The sequence below is a fragment of the Diadema setosum genome, chromosome 11 (genome assembly GCF_964275005.1).
Source record: "Diadema setosum chromosome 11, eeDiaSeto1, whole genome shotgun sequence".
In the NCBI taxonomy this organism is placed as follows: domain Eukaryota; kingdom Metazoa; phylum Echinodermata; class Echinoidea; order Diadematoida; family Diadematidae; genus Diadema; species Diadema setosum.
Genome location: NC_092695.1, coordinates 14,475,043 through 14,502,567, shown reverse-complemented (window position 1 = coordinate 14,502,567; position 27,525 = coordinate 14,475,043). Strand labels below are relative to the sequence as shown.

Below are 27,525 nucleotides of genomic sequence, written 5' to 3'. Positions count from 1 at the left end.
AACTTTTGATGTATATGCCCATTTTGACCAAACTTGGATGGTAGATGTCCCTTGAGGAGTTCAAGGTCATTACAAGGTCAAAGGTCACAGGCAGGGGTCAACAAACTTTTAGGGCCCAATGTTAAGTTTTTACAGCACGTTTCAATTATGGCTCATAACTTTGATGTATATGTCCGTTTGTGACCAAACTTGGATGGTAGATGGCCCTTGCGGAGTTGAAAGTCATCACAAGGTCAAAGGTCACAGATAGGGGTCAACAAACTTTGAGGGCCCAATGTTAAGTTTTATGGCGCGTTTCGATTATGGCTAATAACTTTTGATCCCTATGTCCGTTTGTGACCAAACTTGGATGGTAGATGTCCCTTGGGGAGATGAAGTGAGGACAAGCTGAAACAGTCGGGTCTCTTCCTCGACATTTCGACCTAGGAATTACCCGGCCCTCTTTCATCTACAGATTTAACCCAGATCTCATTTATAAGTTTGAATGTTAATGGTTTGCAGAGTAAACTCGATATTGGAATTTTGGACTTACATTTGCAAGCATATGATGTAATCTGTCTTTTAGAGACAAAAACAGACACACCAGATCTGTCTCAATCTCATATTTGCGGTTTTCAGTGTTATAGTATGCCAAAATATTCCAATAAACAAAAGTTTGGTGGGTTTCACGGTATGTGTATTCTGATGAAGAATCATATTTTTAATTGTTCTGAAAGAATTCATGCAACAGTTTCTGAATCAATTTTATGGGTCAAGGTAAATAGTAAAATTTTAGGTTTTGAGTTTATTGTTGGTGCAGTGTACTTGCCATGTGAGGGATCAATTCACCATTCTAATGAAGTTTTTGACAACCTGGTGCAGGATATTATTGATATTAAAAGTAGATATGATGCACCCTTTTGTTTGCTGGGTGATTTCAATGCCAGGACGGGTTTGCTTGATGATTTTTTAGATGTAGAGGATGTGTTGACAGATCAGACTGGATTAGGCTTTTGTAATGATGCCTCTGATATGCATGTAACTACTGATGGCCTAGATATTCCAACTACTCGTTATAATACTGATGTCCATGTAAATAATAATGGAAAGTCTGTTATTGATGTGTGCCAAAGTTTTGATCTCAGGATTGTTAATGGAAGAATAGGGGAAGATCAGTCTGTCGGAAAATACACATGTTTCAACAAAAATGGTGGTTGTAGCACCATTGATTATGTTATTGTATCTCGCCAGTTATTTTCTAGCATTACACATTTCAGTATTGATGTATTTGATAAATGTTTGTCAGATGTTCATTGTCCTGTCAGTGTGACCTTGCAATCGGAAAATTCTAAATCTGCTGTGAATGTCGACACTGTTTTTAACAATTCTCAAAACGCTGCAGTAGACAACGCAGTTTTAGATTCACAGCCTAATGAAAGTCAACGTTATTTATTATTCCAGTGGAGCAGTGACAGCGCTGCAATATTTAAACAGAAAATCAAGGACTCGGCTGAGCTAATGTGTGAAAATGTGGAATGTTTAGATGGGAATGCAAATCAAGATAGTATTGATTTTTGTTACTCACAATTATGCAATATGTTCGTCAGTGTTGCACAAGATGTTGGCATTTGTAAGTGGAGACAATCTCGACATAATATAAACAAAAATGAGACTGTCAATAAGGATAAAAACAACCATCAGCCTTGGTTTGATGCAGAATGTAGAGCTGCCCGTCAGGAGTATTTGAATGTTAAAAATCGATTAAAGAGGAAGCTTAAATTTCAGGGCAGGTCAGGGGTTACTTGTCTATTGAATCATTATGAGTCTACAGGAAAGCTTTATAAGAATTTATTAAGACATAAAAGAAGGGTATTTCATAGAGATTTGAATGAATCTCTCCGTTCATTACAGGCATCAAATCCGAAAGAATATTGGCAATTACTCAACAGTAATAATGAACGCAAAGTAAAGAAAACAGGAAATGTTTCATTAGGGGATTTTGTTAATCATTTTAGTCGTTTAGGTAATAGCCAAGAGGACCAGCCCACAGGCCTGGAAGATAGTATGGGTACTTCAGAAATTGTTGAGGCAGATGGTCCCTTGGATGCCCCAGTCACTTTGGAAGAAGTGGTATTAATGATTAAGAAATTTAAAAATTCAAAAGCTTGTGGAAAAGATTTCATAAGAAATGAATTCCTTAAGAATTGTCCCGTAGAGATGCTTCATGTGTTGGTAAAGTTCTTTAATGTGGTACTGGACAGTGGTATTGTTCCAACTGAATGGTGCATAGGGATTATCATTCCTATTTTTAAGAATAAGGGTATAGACACAAATCCTGATAATTATAGAGGAATAACTCTTCTCAGTTGTCTAGGAAAACTTTTTACTTCCATTTTGAATCATCGAATCTCAGAGTTTTTCGAAGCAGCTAATATGTTAGGTGAAGAACAGGCTGGCTTTCGTTCTAATTATTCTACAATTGATAATATTTTTGTTTTGAAGACTATAATTGATGTTTATCTGCAAAATAAAAAACGCTTATACTGTGCATTTATTGATTACAAGAAAGCATTTGATCTAATTGATAGATCATCTTTATGGTACAAAATGTTGAAGATGGGGCTTAGGGGTAAATTGTTTACTGTCATTAAGAATATTTATGAAAGTGCTAAATCATGTGTGGCGGTTAGGGGGGAGATGTCAGAGTTTTTTACTTGTAACATTGGTGTACGACAGGGTGAAAACCTTTCCCCGCTTTTATTTGCCATTTATCTGAATGATTTTCAAGAATACATAAGAAATTCATATGGTGGACTTAAATATTTGGAAAGTGAGATTTCTTACCACCTGGATTCTGATAATGTCAAAAAAGCTTTAAATCTTTCTTGTTTTCTTTATGCAGATGACACAATAATTTTAGCAGAAACTCCGGAGGAGTTGCAAAAAGCTCTTGATGCTGTAGATAGTTATTGTCAGACATGGCGCTTGACTGTAAATACAAGCAAGACTAAAATTGTTATTTTCTCCCGTGGGAAGGTTAGAAGAATTCCTGAATTCGTTTATGCTGGTGATCCACTCGAGGTTGTAGATGACTTTGTGTACCTTGGAGTTAAATTCAATTATAATGGTAGTTTTAAAAAGGCAATTTCTAAACAAGTCACACAAGCTAGAAAAGCACTCTATAGCATGTTGGTCAAGGCTAAAAAGTTACAGCTCTCTGTGGACACACAGTGCCACCTATTTGATCATCTTGTTTTACCTGTTTTACTCTATGGTTGTGAAGTCTGGGGTTATGAGTGCATAGACCAAATTGAAATTTTCCATAGGAAATTCTTAAGAAAAATTTTGCTTGTGAACAAATGTACTCCTGATTGTATGGTTTATGGTGAAACTGGACGTGGAGTAATTTTGAACCATATTAAATGTCGAATGATTGGATTCTGGTTGAGATTAGTCAAGGGAAAAGAAACCAAACACTCATGTACCATTTTCAAATTTCTTCTGCATTTACAAGGAGACATACACTCCCCGTCAAAATCACAATGGTTATTATCTATCGCAAATATTTTTTATTATGCAGGGCTAGGGAATGTGTGGTTAGCACAAGGGGGTGGATTTAGTGCTGCATGGATTTCACACACCTCAAAAGTTAGACTTTTTGATATGTTTATTCAAGAGTGGAGAGCAGCAACATGGTCAAATAGAATCTGTACAAATTATAGAATGTTTAAGGATAATTTGATGTTAGAGAAGTATTTACAAGTCTTGTGTAAGAAAGATTATATTACATTAAGTAAATTCAGATGTAGATCTAATGGATTACCCGTTAATAAGGGCAGGTTTGATGCAAGCCTGACAGATGAATTGCATTGTACTATTTGTTCATCCGATGATATAGGGGATGAATTTCATTATATTTTTGTTTGTCCCTTTTTCAACAAAGAGAGATTATTGTATTTACCAAGTAGCTTGACGGCCAGTAGACCAAGTGCATTACATATGGCCAAATTATTCAATTCAACTAATGCTTGCCATTTGAAAAAACTAGCCAAATTTGTCAGAATTATTATGTTTCAGTTCTCTTCAATACCAAAGAAGAAAGACAGTATTTTTGTAGAAAGTAAAGTAGATGTGAATGTTTGTACACGTAGTGGTAGAGTAGTTAAACGTCCTTTACGCCTTGTTTTGTAAACATATTTATTTATATCTGTTATTTTCACACGTACATGTACATTATCACTTATATTTTTGTATTCATATATTGTAAATATGTTTGTACTCTCATACCCCGAGAGGGGGTCGATAGAGTCAATAAAATCTTACAAATCTTACAAATCTTACAATCATAAGGTCAAAGGTCACAGACAGGGGTCAATGAACTTTTAGGACCCAATGTTAAGTTTTTATGGCGCATTTTGATTATGGCTCATAACTTTTGATCCCTGATCCAAACTTGGCTGGTAAATGTCCCTTAGTTTGCAGGCACAAACCCTTGTTGGTCGTATAGGAGTCTGCATGCGCCAAGACTAATACACGCACCACTACACTGCAGCCTCTCTGAAGCTTCAACACAGGGCCTATGGGACAGTGCCAAAGTGGTGCATGTAGTAGTCTTGGCGCAGACTCCTTTACGACCAACAAGGGTTTGTGCCTGCAAACTAAATGTCCCTTGGGGAGTTGAAGGTCACCACAAGGTCAAAGGTGATAGGTGGGGTCAATGAACTTCCAGGATTTAGAAAAACATCAATTTCTTCTACACGAATGGGCGAGAAACACATTTTGGCACTTTTCTTGTTTTCACACTAGTTCTCACCAGACTCAGGAAGAGTTGAAGGGACACTCTGTTTTGCCTTCAAGTAAAGATTATAGGTCAAGAAGCAGAAAAATGAAAAAAAAAAATAATTAATGAAACAAAACACAGAAGGTTGTGGAATTTTAACAGCCTTCTGGTATCCCCATCCACACAAACTATGTAAGGGGGTAATAGAAATCACTGCATGATCGGTTGGTCAAGCAGTTTGTAGTTTGGTAGATCTGTCACTCCATTGCAAAATCTTGTCTTTCAAACTACTTTATTTATTTATTTATCTATTTTTTTTTTTATTGACTTGAAATGTTTCACATACCGTATGCCCGCAATAATACAGTGAAACCCCGTTATAACGAGGTCCGTGGGACCGGCGATATTACCTCGTTATAACCGGTACCTCGTTATAACCGTACGCATCAAAAACAAAGAAAAACATAAGCATGACGTCTATACCCATCAATGAAACTTAAGAACATATCCTTTGCGTTGTTATTACACAATTATTGACCGTTATTATTGAGAAAATAAAGGGCAATTATTTGTGAATTCGACGAAGAAATAGGAGCTGAAATGATAATTCTTTATTGTAATTCTTGTTTGTTAAGCTTTTTCTAAACACCAGCACAAATATATAGAGTAACATGCAGGCCTTGTTTACCGTAACTTGCTAGGTATTTTTACGCTGTTGGTGCCCAGCGGGAATGCGATGATTTCATGAATCATTTCGGCTGTAATCTTGTACAATGTATGATTGTTGCGCCCAAATGGATTAAACATGCGTTCTTTATTTTCTTCCGAAAATCTCTTCGCGTTTTGTACGACCGTTCTTGAAAAATATGCGACAGGATTGAATGTGGGAGGTTGTCATCCTTTTTACGCAAATCTGTACCTGGAAGACCATTCTGAAAGAATTGTGATAATGAACAAACCCAGATCTATTCAAACTAATAAATGCGTTTGTTTCTTTTTCTGATTTAGGTTAACATGCGTCATTCAACCTTTTTTACGCTACTGTCACCTGGCGAGATCGCGATGATTTCAGAGTAACATACATGCGTTGTTTACCGCTAACTTGCAAGGTATTTTACGCTGTTGGTGCCCAGCGGGAATTCGATAATTTCATTAGGCGAAACACCCAGTAGATGTGCAAGACACCAAAGGCTCAGATGAGCTATTGCGATTGCAATTGGTCCGGCGTCCTGCATGCATCATCCATTGTCCGTCATGTGTAAACTTTTTACATTTTTATGCCTCCGCCACGAAGTGGTGCCGGAGGCATTATGTTTTCGGGTTGTCCGTCCGTCCGTACGTACGTCCGTACGTACGTCCGTACGTACGTCCGTACGTACGTCCGTACGTACGTCCGTCCGCTTTCGTTTACGCGATAACTTGAGTAATATTTACTGGAATTTTACCAAACTTGGTCCAAGTATGAAGTATGATGGGGCAACGATTTGATAAGATTTTGGGTGAAATCGGCTAAAGGTCAAAGGTCAAAGGTCAAGGTCAAATCATGAAATTGTATCCGTTTACGCGATAACTCAAGACTGTATGGAGCAAATTTCACCAAACTTTGTTGGAGGATGATGTATGATGGGACAATTACTTGATTAGTTTTTCAGTGAAATCGGACAGAGGTCAAAGGTCAAAGATCAAGGTCAAATCCTAAAATTTATCTGTTTATGTGATAACTCAAAACTGGATGAAGCAGCTTTCACCAAACTTGGTCCAAGGATGATGTATGATGGGACAATTAGTTGAGTAGATTCTAGTGACATTGACAAGAGGTCAAAGGTCAAAAGGTCAAGGTCAAATGCTAAAAATGTTGCTATTTCCCCCATATCTATGCAATGTCCGCAGTAATTTTCTTGAAACTTAGTGTAGACATGTACTACTGCGTAAGGATTCTCCAGAGAGAGTTTCATGTCATAAGGTCAAAGGTCAAAAGGTCAAAGGTTAGGTGAAAATGTTGCAATATCACTTTTCTCGCAAATGGTTCAATGTATCTTCATGGAACATGGTACATATGCATGTACTGACTGGCAGGGATTATCTAGGGAATTTAGGGGTCATGGGTCAATAGTCAGGGGTTCAAAGGTCAAGGTCAACTCCTCAAAATGTTACTACTGTATTTCCCTCATACATGTATACTAGTATATGCAATGATTGCATTATTAGTTTTAAAAGTGTTTAATATATGTACATGTATTACTTGATGGAGATTCTCTTGGAAATTTCCAGCCAGAAGGTCAAAGGTCAAAGGTTAAGGGTCAAAGGTCAGGTTTAAATGAAAAAAAAAATATTTTGTACTGTAATTACACTCTTTCTTCATACCTTGAAAATTATACTCAATGCATAAACTGATAATAAGGTCGGTCAGAAGTCAAGTAAAAATTTTCAATTCCCCAAATATGTGTACCTGCACTCTTTAATAGACAATTATAGCAAACCCAGTTCGTGGAAAGTGAACATTTAGTCCAGGCGCAGGGACCCAGAAAAAATGACTTCGTTCAACCCACCCCGCAGAAAAGTTTGACTGCATAGGGGGGTCGGTTGGACTCTCTGGAACACCCCTAGGTAGTATGTGATTCGAAATTGTGGTATCAATAAAATTTTACAGGCCATTTTAGTTGCGACAAGACCTTATTGTTCGAAAAAGTGTCTCCGCACGCCAAGACTACTACACGCACCACTAGCACTGCTACAGGCGCCAGTGCCAGTGGTGCGTGTAGTAGTCTTAGCGCATACAGACTTTTTCCTCGGCAAAGAAGGGTTTTTGCCAGCAAACTCACTAGCTGAGGTAAGTGTAGTTTAGTTTCTAGCCGTTTTTATTTCGTGTATATTTTTTCCGAGTTGCAGCAAGCCGAGTGAGGTTGCATACCCAGTGATCGTGACCCCAAACCGTTCGGGCGTCGCAATCACTTGGTATGCGCCTTCGCTCGGCTTAGCACAATAAAGTGGGCTTCTACACATGCGCAAGCTGCAACTCGGAGAGATGAAAACGAAATAAAAACGACTAGAAACTAGACTGGGGTCGGTTACGGCTGGCACTGAAAATTACAACATAATCACAGTTTTTTTGCAGTTATTTCATGAATAATTCCTCAAAACACCGTAAAACCATATATATGTATATGTTGCTAGAGATGTCAGCAAGACAATGGGATACATTGTAAATTAAAATATTGTGCATGGTTACCATGGTAACCAGATGTATACAGGTGATTGATAATCCAAAAAATGCCTCCAACTGCTGGAAACTTTGGTATTTTTTGTTCAGTTTTTTTTTTTTTTTTTGTAGATAGGTGAATTAAAAACAAACATTTCTACTGATTATTGTTCAAAAAAGTTTTTTTCCTGTTGCCATGGCAACCAGTATTATCCATTCAGGATTCAGCTGTCAATACTTAAGAACTAATGCCCATATTTTCAAAAAGCTCAATAAGCATGTCATTCTGCATAATTGTACCATTTACCGTACTTTTATCAAATATTTGACTTCAAATTACAGGCAAATGTTGTTTCCAGCAATGTATGGACACAAAATTCCCTTCAAAATCTATGTTAATACAGAGAGCAAAGCCGACGATATTCTGATATTAGCTTTTTAGAGTATATCTTTACAGAGAAATGGTTATTCGAAACAACCTTGGAAAAGAGCAGAAGAAAGCAATTGATTGTTCTTGTTCTTAAAGGAAATTTATTCAAGAATGCAGATAAATTCCTGTCTAAAGAAGGAATATACACGTACACTGCATTATCCATCAATGGAATTAAAAACGTACTTTTCGTTGGTAAGCTATATATATTTGGACAACTTGTGGTGATATTTCATAATCAAGTTCGAATTACCAATTCTTTGTTAAATATGAATTCAATTTTTCATTTCTTGTTAAGCCTGTTACTAGAGCTCACAGTGTGATGGATTGACTTTCAGTACTTCGTTATACATATATATATATATATATATATATATATATATATATATATATATATACACAAGTATTTTAGCTTTATTTTCAACAAGTTTATTTGTGGATCGAGGTATTTGTGAATCAGGGTATTTTAAGGACGTCTCAGGGTCAGACAATTCAGACAATCAGACAACTTTCTGTCTCAAATATACCATCAGCATTTATGTTTGCACCACACCAGCGTGCGATAAAAGTGAAAAAAAAATATCTCGAGTGTAAATACTTTTTCGTGCTTTTCGTGGACTGTAAGTGCACGAAATTTGAATCATTCTGTTTGTTATAGGCTATATCTAAAGTGTAGATACATTTTTTGTGCTTTTCGTGGACTGTAAGTGCACGAAATTTGATTCATTCTGTCGATATAGGGTATCATTATTTGGACAACTTATGGTGATATTTCATAACCAAGTTCGAATCGTCAGTTCTTTGTTAGATATGAATTTCTTGTTCTGCCTGTTACCAGAGCTCACAGTGTGACTGACTTTCAGTACTTTGTTATACATTACAGTACAAGTTTTGTAACTTTTTTGTTCAACAATTTTGTTTGTGGATCAGGGTATTTTAAGGACATTTCGGGCTAAGATAACTTTCTATTTTCCACAGTCATTTATAAGTTTGCCACAACAAAGTAGGATAAAGTGAAAAAAAAAATATCTGGAATCCAGACACGTTTGTTTATTTTGCCTTACGTGCTCATGATCACCTATTGCAGGTCGGGTCTTAACCCTATAAAGCCCAAGCTATATTGACCCCTTCCAGGCCCAAGGGGGGGGGCACATTGTGCCCCCTACATAACTTCTTTATTATATGATGTATGACCGTCATATTTGGCACATGGGTAGAGCAACTCATGCTCTACATGACCCAACATTTCTCAAGGTTACCCACTGAGGGCAGTATTTCCCAAAATATAAAAAATACATAGCAAATATGCTAAAATCATGTTTTTTCTTTCTATTTCTTTATCCCCAGTAAATATGTTGTTATTTTATATTAATCATTTTCATATTTACTACAAAGGAAGAGCAAGTCAACGTTCAGTATTTGTTATGGTTGAAATTTCTCAAGGTCAACATGTGGGGGCGTAATTCATTACAATATAAAGAAATATATGAAACCTATTACGTATTGCTTGGAATGGGTGCATATATTTGTATCACATTTCATATTTCCAAAATACTGAAATTTTAATTTTACAGATTGATATTATGATAAACAAATGATATTCCAGGCAAAGCTTGTGTGAAGATAACCCAAAATAAAAGGGTAATCTTTGAAAAAATGAATGCTGTATTTTTGATTATTTCTATTATATCTATTGTTTGATGCCTATGAATATAGAAAATAAAGGAACTAATAAGAAGACCATTTCAGGGTAATTCTCAACCATAATTACTTCACATTTCTTTCCTTTAGCAAACCATAGCCAAGAAAACCCCAATTTCATCCATAATTATATTGTTAACTGAAATTGAAACAGAAAATCATACAAAATCTGACTAACATGGTTGTCAGTTTACGGTTGCCATAGCAAACAGGAATATTGGACATACCTAAATTATATGTCAAAATGTTTGTAATAAGATTTTAGGAAAAGCCACCAAATTTGGTTGAAATCGGGTAAAGGGTTTAGGAGCGGCAAATGAAGATATGGTAGGGGGAACAATGTGCCCCCCCCCCCCTTGGGCTTTATAGGGTTAAACTACCCACCTCAACACTTCAAAGTTAACCTGGATAAAACGGATAGGACCCCTAAGATTTTCCCTCATTCTCTCCTTAATAGCATTAATTCATTACTGCACGTTTTAATACAAATTTACATGTCATGACTTCTCATTTTATTTTTTTATTTTTAACCCTAACTTACCAACGAAAAAGTACGCTTTTAATTCCATTGATGGATAATGCAGTGTACGTGTATATTCCTTCTTTAGAAAAGAATTTATCTGCATTCTTGAATAAATTTCCTTTAAGAACAAGAACAATCAATTGCTTTCTTCTGCTCTTTTCCAAGGTTGTTTCGAATAACCATTTCTCTGTAAATATATACTCTAAAAAGCTAATATCAGAATATCGTCGGCTTTGCTCTCTGTATTAACATAGATTTTGAAGGGAATTTTGTGTCCATACATTGCTGGAAACAACATTTGCCTGTAATTTGAAGTCAAATATGTGTTAAAAGTACGGTAAATGGTACAATTATGCAGAATGACATGCTTATTGAGCTTTTTGAAAATATGGGCATTAGTTCTTAAGTATTGACAGCTGAATCCTGATTGGATATTACTGGTTGCCATGGCAACAGGAAAAACACTTTTTTGAACAATAATCAGTAGAAATGTTTGTTTTTAATTCACCTATCTACAAAACAAAAAACTGAAAAAAATACCAAAGTTTGCAGCAGTTGGAGACATTTTTTTGATTATCAATCACCTGTATACATCTGGTTACCATGGTAACCATGCACAATATTTTAACTTACAATATATCCCATTGTTTTGCTGACATCTCTAGCAACATATTTATATATGGTTTTACGGTGTTTTGAGGAATTATTCATGAAATAACTGCAAAAAACTGTGATTATGTTGTAATTTTCAGTGCCAGCCGTAACCGACCCCAGTCTAGTTTCTAGTCGTTTTTATTTCGTTTTCATCTCTCCGAGTTGCAGCTTGCGCATGTGTAGAAGCCCACTTTATTGTGCTAAGCCGAGCGAAGGCGCATACCAAGTGATTGCGACGCCCGAACGGTTTGGGGGTCACGATCACTGGGTATGCAACCTCACTCGGCTTGCTGCAACTCGGAAAAAATATACACGAAATAAAAACGGCTAGAAACTAAACTACACAGACCTCAGCGAGTGAGTTTACTGGCAAAAACCCTTCTTTGCCGAGGAAAAAGTCTGTATGCGCTAAGACTACTACACGCACCACTGGCACTGGCGCCTGTAGCAGTGCCAGTGGTGCGTGTAGTAGTCTTGGCGTGCGGAGACACTTTTTCGAACAATAAGGTCTTGTCGCAACTAAAATGGCCTGTAAAATTTTATTGATACCACAATTTCGACTCACATACTACCTGGGGGTGTTCCTTGAGGTCCCATCTACCACTCTGTGTGGTCAAACCTTTTCTGCGGGGTGGGTTGAACGAACTCCTTAATTAAGGCCCGTACAGGAATTAGCGCCTTGACTAATTCAAGATATTTCTGACAAACCTGTTATTTCGATATTTTGCCAGTTATGTGAAACTGTCATCACACATTGTCAAGACATTGTACTATACACCTATAGGGAGAATCATGCATTATGGCGGAGGCATCAGTCGCTGTAGCGACATTTCTAGTCTTCTTCTACTTTAAAACTCCATGACGGATTTTCACCCAACTTGGCAGGTACCATTCCTAGGGGGATAGGATCTCACTTTTTAGAAATGGATACCATGCCCCCCTTAGGGGGCCCTTCTAAACCTTCTAGATTAAAGAATTAAAAAAAAAAATCTTCTATAGAATCACAAGTGATAGAGCTAAGTTAATAGTATGATATTGATTTAAACTGTCTTTTTGACTGTACTTAGTTAACTTCATATCATCCTACTTATGACCCTATGCATAGATTTTATCAATGACAAAAGGTAACTCAAAATACTGCTAACACTGTGTCAAGATACAAAAGTTGACACCCAATTAAGTCAAGGCATTTTTATTGGTTCTGTGTATTGTTCTGTGTTCAGAATTGAGATTCTGGGAGGTTTATCGAAGGCTTTTCTTGAATTCATATCAGAAGAAGAAATTTAGTGAGGAATCATGTGCAAGCTGATGGGAGGCTTGTGAAACCATGACTTTATTACTGTACACTATTATACAAATAGGGCATGCTCTACACTATACTGGATTGTAGAACGACAAATACTAAATTATCGTGAGTGCTGTTTTGTTTCACCGAAGCTGCAGGCTGAGGTGAATAGAACTGTATGAGGGATAATTTAGTATTTGGAGTTCTATAGTCCAGTACTGGTGCATCAATAGAACATGCCCTAATTGTTATAGCAAGTAGGTCCCTTGACCTACATGTATTTCCGTAGGTCTAGGCCCTAGATCTAACATTAGACTCGCCTTAGGCCTACTGCGATTTCTTGCACGCGGAGTTAACAGTAACCTTTTTACGTACAGCTACAGCCGCGTGTGCGTATTGCAGAACAGACTTGCATATAATAGACTGTTATATTCTGTGTCCAATGCTCCACGCACGCATGTGCTTTGAAATGCTTGGCCTTGTCCTACTACATCCCTTGCTGCGCGAATCTCTGCGTAGATAAAGCATAGGCGCGCTGTAAGCGTTCGGTATAGTGACACGACTGTCTACTATACAGAAGTTTTTCCACAATCACAATGCATATTTTACTCTACCTATTTACTATAAGCTGTTATTTTCCCGAGGGTTTAATTATAGTAAATTTTGCAAATCACTGTTGGATTGCAAATTTAACAACACACAAAAATGTTGTCGTGCACTAGCGTAACAGTGCATTTAAGATAGCGTCGGTGTCAGTGTTGTTGCCAGTTTGCGAAAACAACATCTTGAAAAAATGTCTGTGACCTCCTGATTCATGATGATATCTACGGAAATTGAACAGCTTATTCAGTACCACATATTTGGCATTTATGTTACTCTGACTGATGCATCTGATCTGGAAAATGATATGATATGTCAAATTTGAAAATGCTATGACATGGGTTTGTCCAATTTTGTTGAAACTTTAGGACTTACAAGGCTTGTAACTTGACCATGGAGTGGAGTTTTAAAGATAATATAAAGTTTTGGTACCTCAAAAGTTTCCCTGAGTTTCCTTGTCTAATTTGTGTTTCAGGTTAAAGTACCTTTCATATAACTAACACTGTGAGACTTACTCGCCCCAAAGTGCTCTCATGTCTTAGTAATCAGGCAATAATGGTTTCATACAATACGTGTATATTGATTCTCGCGGTACCACGTCGAGTCAAACTAACGGCTCGTTCGAATTTTTCAGAGCCCGCTCTGCTCTGGTACGAAACCGTTATTGCATGATTACTAAGACATGAGAGCACTTTGAGGCGAGTAAGTCTCACAGTGTTAAGTTATATGAAAGGTACTTTAACCTGAAACACAAACTAAGACAAGGAAACTCAGGGAAACTTTTAAGGTACCAAAACTTTATATTATCTTTTAAAAGCAAATTTCATCGACAATATATGTTGTCTTGTATAGCAGCAATGGCATTCTGGCAGTTAAATTGAAAAGAAAACTTGAGCTTAAGTCAGTAATTCGTCCCACTTTTCATGAAGTGACGGAAGCCCACGGTTTACGGCTTTCCGTCACTTCATGAAAAGTGTGACGAATTATCATTGATTCCATATCATCAGCTTTCAAGGAAAGTTTCACTAACCGTGGATGCATGAATTTTGACTTGGGAAAAATGCATTATGGGCAAAACATCTTCTAGAATGGATGACAGTATTGTACAATACCTTCCTATCATTCATCAAGCTTACATTTTTCAATTAGTTGAGTACAAATAAAGTTGTCATGCACCTTCAAACAGCTGCTCATGGGGGATTGTTTGTGCAATCAACAGTTTTGTCATTAATATATCATCCGGGGACAGACTTATTTGAAATTTTGCTTTATAGCAGCAACAAAAGTCTTGCACTTATATCATTAAAACAACATTTGTTGATTTCTTTTTTGTCATTGTTGTTAGAGCTTTTAGAAAGTGTTAAAATGTATCCTGACCAATTTTATTAGACAAATGTGTCAAGTAAAATCTAAAGCAAGCTTACAGGTAGGGAATCCCATTTGCATGCCTTAAATGAAGAGTTGTGTAAATACAGTGGTATGTTGAAGAGAGTATCATTTTAGAAACTCCCATAAAGTATTGAAAGTGGAAGGTAACATTTAGTACATTTTTTTGACCGTTAGATTTTGAATTGAATTGTTTTCGGGGCTCACCGTAAATTCCAGTACATTACTAGGCTACCTTTGCAGACCCATGTACTGCATGTGTGTCCATCATGTATATTTTGTGAAGAAAGTTCATCAACACTTACAAACATTTCTATATACATTCTTGCCACACACTCTATATGTTAGTACATCAGCTCTTGTACTTTTAGATTTGTGTTTATAGATCACAAATACAAAAGAATGCAACAAAAAGGCTTAAGTGTGGCTGACACACAGAACTACTGAGTAGTTGAGTTTTGTGCATTATTCAAATTTTAGATAACTGTTGACTTCCAAATTTCTAAGCAGTGGCCTAAGCAAGTCCCCTGAGATTTAAATTTAATGTTTTGCTGCATTTTGGGAGGTCTGTAAAAGGTATCCCCTATGAAAGTGGTCATAGAGACCAATCATTGAAAGAGAAACAGGGCCCCGTTTATTCAAAAGATATAATCGTTTATAAATTTCCTTACCACACAGGCTGCCATACGTGTAGACTTATGATAGAAAGCATAATCAATTATAACTCTTATAAAACATGGCCCTGATATATTTGCTAAGTATTGTTTGACCTCTTCTTTCCCAGTTGATGCCTGGACAATTGCCTTTTCCCCTGATGGCAAGTACCTTGCTTCTGGGAGCCATGTTGGAAAGATTAACCTGTTTGGAGTGGAGAGTGCCAAGAAAGAATCACAGCTGGACACTACTGGGAAGTTCACACTCAGCATAGCCTATGTAAGTCTTTTTCCTCCCTTCTGAATCATGCAGAAACAAAGGATTTAATCTCTAGATCTCGAGGCAAATGGTCAGACAACAGCTTTTCCTGTGAGAAATTGCAAGGATAACATGTTTATGTCATAGTCTGGTTCACTATGTAATATAGCCATTTTTTTTTTTTTTTTTTTTTTGCGAGTATCAAATCTATACATATTTGGAAAAATTTTATTGTGTAAGCAGTCAGAAAAGCAATGTTTTCATTTGCCCTTATACCTGTTTGGCCGTCATCTTTGATTTTTACGAAGTGACTAGCATAAAACAGGCTTTCTTTGAAAAAAAAAAGGAAAAAAATAGCTTGATATTCATGTGTAAAGTGAATTACACATTTTTTGAAAGCTTAAGTCTCTAGTAGGAATGCGAATGATTAAGTTTCAGAATGTGTAAATTTCTCTAGAACAATAGAGAGATGGTGATTTGACACCCTTTTCTGAACGCCAGAACCTGATTTGACAGCAAAATTTTGGGGACCCAAATTATGATGTTACACAAGGGATAAATCATCCCTGCACTGATACATGATGCTACACAGCATCATGGTTCAGAGCATGAATTCCACATTATCTGTTGGCAAATTTCAGCGAGGTATCTTCCTAAAAAAATCAGGTACATGAACATTGTTTGCATTATCTTTTGTAGATTTTTAGCTCACTTGTCCAAAGGCTCCAGTGAGATATTGCGATCGCTCCTCATACGGTGTATGGCGTCCGTCATCCAGCGTGCATAAACTTTTTACAGTTCATCTTCTTCTTGAAAACCCCAAGACCGATTTTCACCAAACTTGGCAGGTAGCATCCCTGGGGAGATAGGATCTCAATTTCTTCAAATGGGCACCATACCCCACCTGGGGGCCCCAGGGGGCCCAAACCCCCCAAAATCAAGGAATCTTAAAAAATGTTTAAACCCCCCCCCCCAAAAAAAAAAGGAATCGTAATAAAATCTTCTTCTCTAGAACTGATAGAGATAAAGCAAAGTTAATACCATGAGGTAGTACATTGTTGACTGTAGTTTCCAAGTTTGTTCATTGCAGATCCAGGGGTACCCCCTCCTTGGAGTCATAGGGGCAGAGGGATCCAAGTGCGGGCCTAAATTGTACATTTTCATCTTCTTGAATGCAAAATAATGGATTTTCTCCAAACTTGGCAAATAGCATTCCTAGGGGATAAGATCTCTTAAGTTACGTTCAGACGGCAGGCCCTAACCTCGAGGTTAGGAAACCTCGAGGTTTAGCTCTTGCCCCCTAACTACGATGTGTGTCCACACGATGAATCTTAACCTCGAGGTTACGAAACCTCGAGGTTAAGCTTCTGCCCCCCGTAACTACGAGTGGGTCCCACTCGATGTTAAAACCACAAAACCGGAAGTTTCAGCCTACACTGCTAACAAGGCTTCTATTATATCTTCTTTAGTCCAACCCTGTCGGACTCGCTTACCGGTACTCTTTTTCCCACCGGCGGCACCAGCTTCCTCTGTCATGGTATGCAGAGATAGCACTGCACTGATGACTTTATGCCTTTATGAAGATATTCGTCGAAAACAATTTTTTAGCGTCGGAGAAGAAAATAGAATACAGTAGCGAGTTCGATGTGTTCAGTTTCAGAGATCAAGCGCATGGGAAGAAAAGATGAATACAGATGTTGTTGTGATGTGCGTCATAGGTTTTTCACCTAGCGCGCACGTGTAGTGTATTTGTGGTGTATTTACGTTTGGGAGATTGACCCGGAAGCAGAGGGAAATTGTGGGGGCTGGAGTTCACGGCGAGGTCACTCGTAACTTCGAGTTCATTGTTTTTTGTGTCCAGACGGTGCTTAACTACGAGTGGGGACCCCCCGCGGCTCGTGGTTAGAGCGCTAACCATAAGATTTCTCATGGCTCGAAACATCGAGCAAACCTCGAGGTTTGCTAACTGCGAGGGCGTCTTCACGGTCCCTAACTACAAGCTCTAACCTCAAAGTTTCCTAACCTCGAGGTTATGGGCTCCCTTCTGAACGTAACTAATGTGATCTAATAGGCTCCATGAACCCCCTTGGGGCCCCGGGGGACCAAACCTCCTAAATTAAGGAATTCATATTCAATTATATTCTTGTCTAGAATCAGAAGTGATAGAGCTTATTTTAAGTCTCTTTTTTTTTTTCAAAACTGCATAGTCCAACTTTCTAAGTACAGTGTAGTTCTTGGCAGGTATTTTTACCATTGTAATGGAATATGCAAATGGACATCATGCCCTCAGCTCTCAAAGTTGCCCCCACCACAAGTTTCAAATGTTCTCAGGTAAGAGTCTGCAAGAATGCATGGAAGGTGAACTTAGCCCCCGTTTACAGTGCGGGGCCGGGCCGAGCTGCGGCCGAGCCCGTCCTCAATTACGGGGCTCGGCCCTGCAATTTTGTCCGTTTACACTGCCGGGCTCAGCCCCGGGCTTTTAATTCAAACCTTTCAATGTTTTGTCGTAGTGGTGCTCTGCTTGTAAACAAACACAATTTGGTATAGTCTGGTTTCCAGACCCTTTGCAAACTGGACTCCGCGGCGGCGACAAAGTCGCCGCTTTTGTCGACGGAAAAATCCTTTGCAGGACAAAACCACCTTAAACTATACTAGTTTTCGGCGTTGAGGGCGTTAATATCCTGAATAGCGAGATAGTACGGACAGAGGGTCTGGAAGCCAGACTAAATTTGGTACCACATTTGGCCTAATTTGCGTTTACACTGAGAAAAGGCCAGGCTTGGCTGTGGCCGAGCCGAGGCCAAGTTCACCTCCAGAGCGTGGCCAAATGCGCGGCCAATTTTGACCCCGCATTTGGCCTTTTGCGCGTTTACACTGAAATGAAGGCGGGCTCGGCCCTGCACTGTAAACGGGGTCTTACAATACTCAGGTGAGTGGGAGACCCCTGGGTCTCTTGTTACTTATTGAATCTGTCTTGCTTAGAACTAAGAATGCAGATGTTATCTTTCTGAACTTTTACTTGTGCCGTTGTGCCTCAGTCTTGACTCTCAAGCAGTCGGTAACTCACATGCTAGAAGTAGCAGTTACATTGTAGTAGCAGAGCCCTACTTGTAAATTGGACTTTTAACCCGACATCAGGCATCAGGTCCGACTTTAGATCTAGGTGAATGTTTCAGTTTAATTTTTTTTTTTTTTTTTAGTTTCATTACATTTCCTACAAAATTCAGAAGAAAACAACTATTACACATACATGTATGTGAGTTCTAGTTTTGGGCGTTTAGCGTGCGTGAATGAAATGAGGCTTTGGCTTGGCAAAATCAACAATTCTTTGTCGTAATTTGTCAATAACATTTTGTGTGGTTATCAGAAATGTAGAAATGGACCATGTTTTATGCTTGCATAGAATTTCAAAATGTGAATTACGAAAGTGGAATGGATAATTTCCTCTCAAAAGTGCTTACCATTGATACGTCAATGTGACCTGGGTGTGTTTTCATTCACTCCAGCCACCGCTCTCTGTTACCCATGTTACATTATTTTGTAGAATATTACACAAATGTCCGCCTGTAAAAATAGAAAGCACTACAAAATTGCATCAGCTTTAAGCATCAAATGTTGTGAGGGACCTAAACAAAGCACAGTTTTAATGTTTGAAGTTTGAAGTTTGAAGTTTTATGAGCAACAACATTTGAACATGTACATTTCAATTATTATACAATTGTATTTACATACATGTATGGAAAAAAAATACTTATCTATTACTCCTTTACAATAACATGATTAAATGAAGACATTTGAGATTTAAATGTGATACATGTAGCGTAATTCTACAAAGTCTCCGAGACTGCTCCAAATTATCATTTCCTTTCACGAGAACATGCAAAGTAGAGTCTGCTACAACGGGAGAACTTCTGATGCCTTCCCTGTGAACAGCGGTGTGAAGCAAGGCTGTGTCCTCGCACCGACACTTTTCGGAATCTTCTTCTCCATGCTCCTTCAGTACGCCTTTGTTGACTGCACAGAGGGAATCTACATCCGTACCAGAGCGGATGGGAAGCTATTCAACATCGCCCGACTGCATGCCAGAACCAAAGTTAGAGAGGTTCTTATCCAAGAAATGCTGTTCGCTGACGACGCTGCTCTGGTATCGCACACAGAAGCGGGATTGCAGAGGCTTGTTGATTGTCTGTCCCATGCCTGCAACGAATTTGGACTAACCATCAGCCTGAAAAAGACTAAGATCTTGACCCAAGGCACTGACTCTCCTCCAGACATCTCCATTAATGTCACACATCTGGAAGAAGTGGACTCTTTCACCTACCTTGGTTCAGCAATCTCCAGTTCCCTCTCCCTTGACAATGAGATAAGCAATAGGATAGGGAAAGCTACTGCAGTCATGGCCAAACTGAACAGGCGCGTATGGAACAACAGTCAGCTGACCAAGAACACCAAGCTCTGCGTTTACCAAGCCTGCGTCCTCAGCACCCTGCTATACGGCTCTGAGTCCTGGGCAACATATGCTAGCCAGGAGAAGAGGCTCAACACCTTTCACCTCCGTTGCCTCAGACGACTCCTGCACATAAAATGGCAGGATAGGGTGACAAATGCAGAGGTCCTCCAGCGTGCCGGCATTCCCAGCATGTTTTCACTCCTCAGCCAGAGACGCCTGAAGTGGTTGGGTCATGTGCGTCGAATGGAACCAGGTCGCATCCCGAAGGACATGCTGTATGGAGAGCTAAGCGAGGGGTCTCGTCCCATGAGAAGGCCGCATCTCCGCTTCAAAGATGTGTGCAAACGTGACATGAAGACGATGGACATCAACACCAACACATGGGAAGGTGTAGCTGAAGATCGTCCGCTATGGAGAGGCGCCGTCAGGGAGGGCGTTCAGAGAGCTGAAGCTGTAAGGCACGTACAGCAGACCGACAGGAGAGCTAAGAGAAAGGCACGGGCAGTCTTAGTATTGGCCCCAACAGACTTCATCTGCTGCAAGTGCTCTAAGGATTGCCACTCAAGAGTGGGGCTTTACAGCCACTCAAGGCAGTGCAAACTTCTTGCCTAGCTAGTGCTACGCCATCGTTTCTCGAGACGAATGGATGCCAACCAACCAATTCTACAAAGTTGTTGTTGTTAACAAGGAAACCAAAAGTTAGCACACGTGCTAGTCGAGATTGGTCACCTTAATCTTCATACTAAAAGCTAAACGCAAACGAGAAATTATTACATGTAAGCTTGTGAACTAGACAGCTTAGATCTAGATTAATCTAGTTCTAGATCCCAACGACACACGACATATTGGGTAATCTCTTGAAATTTTGTCAAAATTTTTTCATTAGATCTGTAGATCTCTTGATAGATCTAGAGATCTAGACTAGCCCTATTCCTATAGAGTCCTACATCAAAATGTGCTCCCAAAACCCTCTGAACCATGGAAAGTTCAGGAATCTAGCTATTGCACATTGCGATTCCAGATATGGCTAACTTACCTTGGCTCAGTGTATCTGTATGGGGATCTGTACTGTACGTATTAAAACAGTTCCAATACTTTCCCGAGACGTAGGCCCTTTGTCTAATCTGCTCACCACAAGTTTTCTAACGGCTTCTGCTGTTGCTGCTGGCGACTGGCTAGCTAGAATACATGCACTGCATAAAGTCTGTAAAAATTCCTTGTTTTATTAATGATGTTACATCCATCATGGTCAAACTAATGAAATGTTTTTGCCACATTCATTAATGCAATCAGTATTTTTTTTTCCTATCATGTGGTAAAGGACTTCTCTGGTTACTCCATACTATATTAAAGATTGTTGTTGTTTAGAGCACTGATAGAGTGGATAAACTGAGAGTAAGTTATGAGTCAATGCAGAAACCTGGAAGGGCCCTCCCCCCGGGCCCACACACACACACACACTTTTGAAAACATGGCACCGGCCATGCAATGCACTCTTTCTTACCATGATTTTAGGCGAAGTATAAAAAAAAAGAAAGAAGTTTCTCATCCAGATTTTTTGAGAGAGGTGATGTGAGAGGTCCTTACTATTCTTATTCTAAAGCCACTGCACAGCGTAAGGTGTTAGCGTACTTGTAAACGTCAAATATTTTACAAGGTTTTTATTTTCGTGAATTTTGCGACTCGGGTGCTATTCATGAACTAAAGACACACAAAAATATTGACTCTGTTCCCAATATGAATGTGACATTCATGTATACATATTCTCTGTTCAGTGGAGGACTCCAGGATCGCAAATTTAACCACCTGCAAAATTGTCGGGAAGTCCCAATTAGCAAAAATTTAGACTCGCTAAATATATGGCATAAACAGTATTTTTGCATGCCCTGATATAATGATTTCTATACATACACAAACTAACCCTAGACATTTCACAACCTTAATTACTTTCATCTGAGTCTCCAAAGTTGGGTGAAAGTTGTATATTTGCTGTTTATTTTGACACTTTCTCCACATTTCAAAATGACTTTACAGCGCTGCTATGTGCGTGTAGGCCTCGTATCGGTGGCTGCACTACTTGTCGTATTGTGACCGACTACTGACTGTGCAAGTATAGCGCAAAGCATCAATTCAAGCAATTGAGTTACTCCATAATGTTTTTAAAGTCTCTTAAAAGTGTCTTCTACTATACTTTAGAGACTCAAATTCAAACTCTGTGTCTAGGTTGTGATATATTTATGTTTGAAAATTTGTGGTGCAAAGCGGCACTAGCATCCTAGTGCGATTGCAACGCACAAGTGCATACTTAGTTGAAACTACATGTAATCACAACCCCAGCTCATAATATGTGTACTATTTACATGGAAACAAGTGTGTGCATGGTGGAGTCCTGTCCATTCATGATGTATATATGTACATTCTGATGTTCTCCAACAGCGCGTCCAAGCCAACAGTATTACATAGCGGCTGGTTTGTAAGTGTACTTGGCTAGCGGAACGACAGTGAATATGCACTATCAGAGATTCTGATGCAATGCGTGGATGACATCATAGTCAGTAGAGTAATATCCTGAGATGATTTTTTGGCCACTCAAAAGTAGAAAAAAAACAAACACTTAAGAAATATTACAGAGCATACAATTCTGAGAGGAATTCAAAGTTTATTTGAGGAATATTGGTTTTGAAAGGGCTGAAATATCCAAAAACAAAGCAAAACAAAGCAATCTTATAAAAAAGTGGGTCCCCCTATTAGTAGGATCCTTTTGTTATGGATATATCAGCCATTTCAAAACCAATTTTGATCAAATAAACTTTGAATTCCTCTTAGAATTACATGCTCTTTCATATTTCATGAGAGGTTTCCCATTATCTCACGAAAAAAGTTGGAAACCTGAAGTGCCATTTCAACCAAAACTATACTAACATCCCTTTAAAACTTCAACTCAAGTGTTATTTGAATACATAAGATGTTTGAAACAACTATCATTTTTATCATCTGGAGTACAGTAGCGATCATGACCCATCATCATCAAAATCCCACATTTTGTGCAAGGGATCATGCTGGATGAGAGGGAAACTTGACACCCATACATGTACAGTACCATGCCAGCCAGGCCAAGATTGTAGAAATTTCCATGAAAGCAGAGTCGATCAATAAAGGGCTTTTTACACTTGCAAATTTTTGCTTAGTCCCGTACCAACGGTGGGGCTAAGGGGGGGGGGGGGGGGGGGGGTCTTATCCCCACCGTTGGTACCGGACTTTCCCTAGCCCACTTTCTGTTTACACTTGTTTTTGCCAAAGTGGGCTAGCCCCACCAATAATCCTGTACTATCTGGCCCTGCAAAAAAGCAGGGTTAGCACCGCAATTGCAGTGCTATTCCCGCAGTTGCGGTGCCAAGCAAGCGAGTGTAAACAGAATGAAAAAATAATCCAGGGCTAAGCGATGGAGACGAAGTCCGACCCCCACTGACGAGGTAATCAAGTGCTGCCGGTGCGTGCGTGTACTTGTACAGTGCACAGCGTAATCATGAATATTCATGTGGTTTGGAAAGTACGGGACTAAGAAATACGAGTGTAAAAAGGTCAGTTTTCTCCTTAGCCCAGGACAAGAGCTTAGTACGGATTTATTGGCGAGTGTAAAAAGCTGAAAAAATTGATATGGGACTAACGATAGTCCTGGGTCAGAGAAAGTACGGGGTTAAGAAACACAAGTGTAAAAAGGGCTTAAGTGTTGCCTGCCAGGCAAAGGAATGCGCATAAGCATTCCTTCACTCCCCACTAGGTCATAAACTGCATGTACTGTAAATTGCATGGCCCCACCCCCCCCCCCCCATCTCGGAGATTAGGGGGAGGGACACCATGTGGTACAAGTCTTGTTGAGGGATAGCGCCCTCACTTGTTCTGTCTTAACCCGTTGAGGACGGGCTGATTGTGCTATAACACACATTTCCCATACACATCTGGCCCAGTATAAACTCTGGACTCGTCCTCAACAGGTTAAAGGATGGTGAACGAGACATTAAAATCAAGAAAATCATACAAAAGAAGGTGTCAAATCAGAGGGAAATGTCTGTTAAAACATATTTTTAATGTGACTTTTTAAAATATATTCGTACCACTGAAAAATCGCGAGTTAAAACTGACTGATTTACTTCACCGATTTTCGCTCCAGAACGGCCGTCTTTTTCGGGGCCCTAAAATATGACGTCATGACATGGACGAACGTACCCTTTACGATCGAGTGTGCAGCGCTAGCTAGCTCTACATCGAGTCCGCCATTCATAAAGCACGTAGTTCTTTGTGAGCGGATGCAATACGATACTGTACCTTGCCTGTTTTTAGTCGCATCTGCAGAAACAGCAGGGTAAAATGTACCATTATTTAAAAAAAGAAGAAGAGATGAATGAATAAACAAATAAATAAGTAAATAGATAAATAATAGCCATAATAATACTAATAATATAGTCTGAAGCAACGTCAGTAGCGAACCGCCGAGTCCCCGCCGGAGAGCTAGTTTGGTGTGTATGGTAGCCCCACTACATATCGACCACATTCTTTCAAACCGACCGCGTATAATTCGCGCACTGAACACTTAGTACGCACTTCGTCTGCGCGCAAAGCACATAAAAATGGATCGGCTTTGAATGTAGATGAGGATGGTGTGGGAAAACGCGATAATTCACTGTTCATTAATGGTTTTAATCAAGGACAAAATTTCGAATGAATATTTTCACCGAATCGTAATGACAGCACAATGTAATGTCTATGGAAGTTCCTTAAAGCTTCGTTGACGTTTTCTACAACACGTGTTCAATACAACTCGGTGTGCGTGCATTGTCAATGCAAAAAACAGCGGTCGATCCTGATAACGCGATTTACCACGGGGAGCTGAAACAAGGCCACGCTAGTTCGTCGGCGACATTTTTGCACTGACACTTCGAATCGAAAAGGGAACAACGGCATTTGATAGAGCTGGATTTTCTCAATCACGTAGGTCAAGTTTTTTACGTGAATTTCAGTGTTAAATATTCTTATCAAGCAAATAAACATTAGGCGGTCGATGAGTAGTAGGTCCAACCCTACATAGGCTACTCCACTACGTAGATCCTTACGTTAGCTAGGTCAGAGTTCTTGTTCTACCGTAACGTTAGGCTCTACTACTGTACTAACTAGGCCTATCAAACGGTTACTATAAGCCGTTTAAGAGTAGAGACTGAGGCGCGAAAGCGCAAGTAGAAATTTAAAAAGGTATACTTCACGGTAATTCGAAGGAAGATGGATTCAGTAAGTGAAATTATAACTCACTTTTGCTTGATAGAGTAAACAAGACACGTACAGATACCTCGGTGCACTCAGGCCATCGCCCGCGGCGGCGTGATACAGAGCGTAGCTTAGGTGCAAAGTTAGCTAGCGGTAGCGTATCACATCAGCGAGCGCAGGGCTGATTCGTCCATGTCATGACGTCATAATTTTGGTCACCAAAATTTCGCCATCAGATCGGGTTCAGGTGGTCTAAAAAGGGCCTCAAAACACCATCTCTTAATCGTTCTAAAGACATTTTCACCTTCTGAAAGTTAACTATTCATATTCCTAGAGATTTAAGCTTTGCAGAAATATATGAATCACTTTGTTTATGAATACCGACATTTTTTTCTTGTTCACCATACTTTAATGGAGTAAAATCTTTGTCAGATGCAAAGTGACCAAAATTGTTATTCAACTTTTATTCTGATGTATAGTAATCATATACTCAAATCTGATGATATTTGGTGATGGTGTCCCCAACCTTCTCTCTTCTACAGGTAAAAGGTCACCACCATGTTTATATTTTTTGCATGTGTTTGACCAGCCACATTTCTTGATAGATTTTCTTCAAAACTCATCGGATATTTTAATGGCTCAGCTGAGAAAGCCGATGCGAAGAAAGACAGGCCAGATATTACATCTGATTGCCTGGAAATACGTGCTTTATGAATGACGGCCCCAAAATCAATGTCCTGCTGCACTCGTAAAGGGTTTTGAGCCTTTCGTGACATCATAATGCAGAGCTAAAAAAAAAATGGCTGTTCTGGGGCAAAAATTGGTGAAGTGAATTGAACAGTTTTAACTCGCGATTTCTCAATGGCGCGAATATCTTTTAATAAGTCATAATGATAATCTGCTTCAGGAAATTTCCCTCTGCTTTCATACCTTTTTTCATAAACCCCCTCCCCCTTTACTTTCTTGAATTTAATTCCTTTCTTTTTTCTTCTTTTTCTCTTTGTTCCCCCCCCCCCCCCTTCTGCTCTCTCTCCTCAACTTACCTTTCCTCCGCAGGATTATTCCTCCTTTCTCCATTGATTCCACATTCCATAGTCCCCATTGTTCTTCTGTTGGTTTCATAAATCTTCACTTCTCTCTCCTATCTCCATGATTTTCCAACCTTCAACTCCTCCCTCTTCCTCTTCCCTTCTATTTCATCTTTCTCCTTCTAACGATGTCCGAACATCTTACTTGATTCTCACTCTGTTCTTCCTTACCGCTCTCTCTGTTCCCTTCTCTACCGTCTCCACTAGTGCAACTTCAACTCCCAGCCCATTACTGTCCCTCACTCTTCACTTTTTGCCCTCCCTACACCCTCATATGTCACTTCCTTCTTCAATTCTCCTCTTTCTAAGCTCTTCTTCTGCCAAGCAACAATCCGGTTAAGGACTACATACACATGGTGTCACCACAAACCTTTCTCCCTCATTTACTTCACCATGCAAACCTTCAAGCAACACAAAACTGTCTACAGTTATGGTTAATTGAGAAAGATAGTGATACAGTGCTCACCTGTTAATCGGGAACCGCTTTAGCGGGAGCCCCGCTTATGTGCAACAAATCTTGATGCAACAAAATTTTCATGTGTTATTTCCACCGCTTTATCGGAACCATGAACCGCTTTATCGCGACAAATCTGGCTGAAACACTTCTATTGTCCATGTATTAATGTCTAAGAATAATAAGTAAATCCTTAGAAAAAATTGCAGGGATTTAATTTCCTTACCAGAAGGATTATTGTCCCACTAGTTCCCGATAGATTACGCCGACTGCACAGTAGTCCACTAGAGGCGGTCATACTGTGCATCATCTTATCGTGCGTTGTCAGCTTCTACTCGCACCACTTACCGTAAAGTTCCGTGTATAAGACACACTATTTTTTCGTCGGAAAACATAGAAAATCGGGGGTGCGTCTTATACACGGGTACAATCGAATCACAGAAAAAGATCTGTTTACAATTTTTGTACACCCAATTTTATAAGGTCAACTTGGGGCCATGTACGCCCATCGACGTTCAGAGGGTAAGCAATCACTAAAACTTACGGATAAATAATAATAATAATAATAATAATAATAATTGCATTTATATGGCGCTTCAAACTGACGTTTCTAAGCGCACTTTGCTACTCATACAAATAGATTAGAAAACACAATAACATTAACAAAATCAGCGTTAACAGTAACAAAAGAAGAAGAAAGAAAAGAAAAGAAAAGAAAAATAAATGAGCGATCTTTCAATCTGGACACACACAACAGCTGTAAATACGGGATAAACTTACATCAGCCTTGTGTAGTAACGATGTATCAATCTGGCCATAGACAAC

The 27,525-nt window shown here is 39.1% G+C and overlaps 1 protein-coding gene across 1 annotated transcript in view; it reads left to right on the top strand.

The window, feature by feature from the left end:
* Positions 1 to 27,525, top strand: part of LOC140235255 (uncharacterized) — a 100,669-nt gene that overhangs the window by 40,481 nt on the left and 32,663 nt on the right. The window contains exon 5 of the mRNA XM_072315288.1: positions 15,322 to 15,470. Within this exon, the coding sequence (XP_072171389.1) occupies positions 15,322 to 15,470 (149 nt within the window). The remainder of the gene's footprint in view (positions 1 to 15,321; positions 15,471 to 27,525) is intronic.